This window comes from Nothobranchius furzeri, chromosome 13 (genome assembly GCF_043380555.1).
Source record: "Nothobranchius furzeri strain GRZ-AD chromosome 13, NfurGRZ-RIMD1, whole genome shotgun sequence".
Taxonomy (NCBI): Eukaryota; Metazoa; Chordata; class Actinopteri; order Cyprinodontiformes; family Nothobranchiidae; genus Nothobranchius; species Nothobranchius furzeri.
In genome coordinates, this window is record NC_091753.1 from 56240765 (window position 1) to 56245764 (window position 5000).

The 5000-nt window shown below is 46.1% G+C and overlaps 2 protein-coding genes across 2 annotated transcripts in view; both read right to left on the minus strand.

Moving 5' to 3' along the window:
- Nucleotides 1-3650, minus strand: part of ano7 (anoctamin 7) — a 13231-nt gene extending 9581 nt beyond the window's left edge. The window contains exons 1-4 of the mRNA XM_054742380.2: nt 3562-3650; nt 2499-2611; nt 643-694; nt 326-453 (exon numbers count right to left, since the gene is read on the minus strand). Coding sequence (XP_054598355.1) covers nt 326-453; nt 643-694; nt 2499-2588 — 270 coding nt within the window. The 5' untranslated portion in view covers nt 2589-2611; nt 3562-3650. The remainder of the gene's footprint in view (nt 1-325; nt 454-642; nt 695-2498; nt 2612-3561) is intronic.
- Nucleotides 3651-3835: 185 nt separating this feature from the next.
- The window catches only part of ece2b (endothelin converting enzyme 2b), a 21758-nt gene continuing 20593 nt past the window's right edge, over nt 3836-5000 (minus strand). The window contains exon 19 of the mRNA XM_070543646.1: nt 3836-5000. This exon is cut by the window's right edge and continues 465 nt beyond it. The gene's annotated coding sequence lies outside the window, so the exon portion shown is untranslated.

Genomic DNA, 5000 nt, shown 5'->3' on the forward strand with positions numbered 1-5000 from the left:
ATAGGTTTGGGTAAACCACCTTCAGCTCCTCTGTAGACCCATGGGAGCTAGGTTTGCTGCCTGGGGAGACCACACCAACCCCATGCAGGACAGCTGCACCTGGGATTTGAACCTGTGACCTTGCAGCAAGGCACCAGGACGATGATGGCCTGGTGACGCAATCCACACGCTTCATGTTGACTCTCAAGTCTGGTTCATCAAGAACGAGTTCCATGTTTCCTTTCTGATGTTTACTTTAGTGTAAGCTTGTGTTCTTTACTCAGGTACACCAGGTGAGCGTTACCTCGGGAGCTCAGGTGAGCTTCAGGTGCGTCTATTAGCTCACCTTCTCCTGCAACAGTCCTGCACGTTTCAATCCATCCAGGAACTCCTCCCTCCACGTGATGTGGGTGGGGCTAACACCAGAGCTGTCCTGTTGTGAGCCCCAAGGCTCCTCCCACACCAACACAAAGTCTGACCAATAGGAAAACAAGAATCGAATTTTAGTCATTTAAAAAACGTATTCCAATTAAATATATTTTTAAAATCTAAATTGATATTTATTGTATTCATCCCATCTCATTTGTTTAAAACAAAATCAGAAAAGCTACATCATAAACAAAATCACAGTGACGTCACGATGACACGTGTGTTCCGTCTCACCGATCCGAGTGGTTCCGTCACTGAACATGTTCTTGTCTGAAGCAGGAACGTTCTGCAGACACAGCAAACATCGAACATCTGATACGAAACGGCATGAAGAACATAGGGACATGTTGGACATGTGGCGCATGCAAAGGCACGGGGGACATGGTGGACGTTCAGGACTTTGGAGATCAAGCAAGGAGAGCACTGATCAGAGGAGCTTCCAGGTCTCTCTGGTAGAGGCGCAGACATCCACAGCTCAGGTGGGAGAATCTGTCCACAGGACCACTAAGTCATGCCCTCCCCACATCCATCATGTGTATACGTACTATATATGAGAGAAGGCATAAGAGGTCCTGTTTGGACTTTGCCAGGGCCCATGTAGGGGACACAGCAACCAGCACCAGATCAAAGTTTATGTTTATTTATTTGGCAGACGCTTTTATCCAAAGCGACTTGCAATTTATAACCTATAGGGCATGTTGTGATCTGTGGGGGAAACCGGAGGAAACCCACGCATGCATGGGGAGAACGCGCAACTCCACGCAGAAAAGCCGCAGTCGAGTTTCGAACCTGCGACCTTCGTGCTGCGAGGCAACAGTGCTAACCACTGCGCCACCATGCAGCCCAAGTTAAACCTTTGAGCCTTAAAGCAAAGTGCGTTCTGTGGCAGAGAAGTAACACTCGTCACCCTGAACTCATCATCCCTACTGTCAAACACGGTGGTGGCAGCATCATGCTGCAGCACAGGGACAGAGAAGCTGGTCCGGGCTGATGGGGAGTTGGGATGAGCTGAAAACAGGACAATCCTGGAGGCTGCAAAGGATTTGAGACTGGGATGGAGATTCACCTTCCAGCAAGACAACGACCCTGAACACACAGCAAAAGCTACGATGGAATAGTTTAGATCAAATAGTAATCATGTGACCCAAGGTCTTGAGCATCTGGTTGGTTCGCAGGTGGGATTGAGCCATTTTACAGCGAAGAACAGGTAAAGATTTTCAGTCTCTATGTGCAAATCACAATTCTGTGCTACTTTGTTTTGGTCTATGACAGAAAATCTCAATAAAGTTTTTAAGTTAGTGGTTTTAAGATGTTCAAGGAGCCTGGATGAAGCTACTGTAACTATATTATTAATGATGTGTTTGTTGCTCCTCTGAGAGCGCCTTGTTGATTGGCTGGTCCTGCAGGACTTCCTTCCCTCGTCCGTTTGGTGTTTCTGTGGCTTTGAGCCTCTAATCAGAGCTGATTTGTTTCTTCCTGCAGCTTCAGGTCTCCATTGTTGGGAACGAAGCTGAAGACGAACAGAAGGAACACCAGACGCTGTGTTTGTGTTAGGCTGCGTGGAGTCCACTTGTCTCCTCTCGCCACACACTTCCTGTTTCCTGCTGGTTCACATGACTTCAGAGATCTCCATCAACCAGCAGAAGATTGAAATCCTTCAGAAGGTTCCTGTCAGGAGGAGCTACGCTAGTGGCTCCGGTCTGAGCTGAACAAGTCCTGGTCTGAGGTCATGATCTTACAGGTCTATGTAGTTATTGATGGTTTCAGCTCAGACTGACCATGATGACATCCAGCTGAGGGTGTGTGTGGAACACCAACTAAACTAGGTCCATGTTTGACCAGATGGTGGCCCGCATTCCAGATCCAGAACCAGGACTCTGGAAAGCCGTTCCGCATGTTAGGATTTTGTTCTGAGAAAGAACAAATGCTATTTTTTTGTTGTTGTAATGTTACATTTTATCTAAACAGAAGTGGTTCTGAAACAGCCCCCTGATGGACCCCCAACAGCCGCTGACACACACACACACACACACACACACACACACACACACACACACACAGAGAGAGAGAGAGAGAGAGAGAGCTATTACCATGGTAATGCTGCCATAGTTGGTGTCTGGTGCCGTTTCCATGGCGATGAGTGTGACACCATCCTCCCTCTGCTCTCCTCTCCCTTTCATCCTCCTCCTGATGACGTTGGTTTCTGTTTGAGTAAAAAATTCCAAACTTTTCTAAGTCATTTTTTTAATCAAACAATCCGTTTTTACTCTTCGTGAGATAAAAAGTCTACTCAGAAAACCACGCAAACATGTTCAACCTAAAAAGATGAATGTGGGTTCTGACATTTCCTTCCAACATCTACAGGTCTTACATAAATGAGGACAATAATGAGTCACATTTAAATGCACCTGAACCTCGTTATGAACAGGAATATTTTCCCACGGGCTGCGTCTAATTCCAGCATCAAGTTTGCGTTGATCTGAGACGAGAGAAGGTAAAAGATTGGAACGACAGGAATGTTAAAACGGCTGTCACTGTTTCATCAGGGTCACCATGGCAACCACCAACTGTGCCTTTAAAGTTTATGTGTTGAACTCAGTGGACCTGAGAGGACACCGTCGGCCTTACAGCAGGTGGAAAAAACTCACATGGAGAATTTGGACTTAGCGCGCTGTGGGGAGACGCTGCAGAGTTGAACGTTTTAACCTGTTTAAACTTTGTTTTGACGAGTTAAAACGTGGTTAGAGGATGCATTTGTGTGATAATCAGGAGTTTTTACACGTTTTATCTGATGTAGATTCTTTTGACAATAAAACCAGATGCTTTAGAGGCTGAAGAATGAAACTTCCAGTTTTTTAAAATTGTAATTTCCTGATATTTAAACGACGTAACGACAAAAAGTCAAGACCTGGCGGAAGGCTGCTGGACACTGCTCACGCGAAAACCCGAACCTTGACCCGTCAGACCCAAACATGATTTTTATCCACTTAATGAGACGTCTGATGTTGCTTCTGCACATCAGGTTAGAATAATTTATCTCAGCTCAGCTTCTTCCAAGAATCAGATTCAGTGAAAGAGTGAAGTGAGCCGGGTCTGAGTCCTGCTGCTGCTGAATAAATAACGTTTAAATCTGCCAGGTGTCCCAGGACTCACCTGTGAGACGGTCGGTCCGTCGAAGCTCCGGCTCTCTTCAGAAACGACAGCTGTCTCCAGCTGCCGACTGACAACGCAAAGCCCCGCCCCTCACCCCTCCCACCTCTCACCCATAAAACAAACACAGGAAGTTCAGAATCAAGCTGAAAAGTAAAGTTTGGCCCAAAACTTCAGAAGTAAAACTTAAAAAGCACATCTAATTACGCGTTTGTTGGGTTTTAAATTCCCCTGTAACAACAATACCAGAAAACCCACAGAAATCAGTACCAGTGAAACCAGTTTGTTCTTTTATTAAACAATAAAAGTGTTTTTACTTCACATCATGAATGTTTGGGTGGAATAAACCGGATTTGACCAAAGAAACGGATTCTGGTTGGAGGATTTCTGCTCTCCGATATTCTGATAGAACTCTGTCTCCCCCTGCAGGTGTACACACACCCACACACACACACACACACCCACACACACACACACCCACACACACACACACACACACACACACACACACACACACACACACACACACACACACACACACACACACACACACACACACACACAGATCCTACTGATAAGCTAACAGCTAGTGGCAGAACCTCTGGGTATTCGTGGATGCTAACAGCAGTTAGTTGCAGCTGTTGTGTTAACCTGGAGGAACCATGAAATGCTCATTTTGTGGTCGATAATAAAGCAGCGCTAGCAAAAACTGCTCTGAAGTCAGAGATCAAAACCGTTTAATGGTGCGTTGACCAGCTGGACCAGAATTGATTTCTGTTTCATCAAACTAAGGCTGTTCACTGACTTATCTGTTGAACAGACCTCACCTAAAGATCTGAACCGTCCCTCTGGGCTTCCTAATGATCACTTTAGTCACTGGAGGCTGAAACATCCAGACTGTTCCTGAAGGCATCACCCTCATTGCTCTAATGCTGATCATTTTTTTCACCCGGAGACCGAAAACCGGTTAACCGAACCTGGATTCAGTCACGGACGGCAGTTTAACACGAAGGTGGTGGTTAGGGTTTGTCAGCCCGTTACCATGGTAACACAGCCAGCAGCTGAGGGGACCATACTTGAGACAAAATTCTTCATTTCATGTGTGTAAATGGTGACAAACAGCAGCGTGACTTTAAGGCAAATGATGAGTTACAGAACTGGAGGATTCTACAGGACCAGGATGAGCAGAACCAGGCCACACTGGTTCTGATGACGGGTTTGTGTTCAAATCCAAATGGAGCAGAACCTCCCAGCCAATCAGATGACATCTTTCTCACAGAGCGATGTGACAGGTCAGCTTAGTATGAGGTCATCACAGTGATGTCATCAGACACACACACACACAAACACACAGGCGCGAGCACACGCACACACACACACACACACACACACACACACACACACACACACACACACACACACACACACACTTGACCACAATA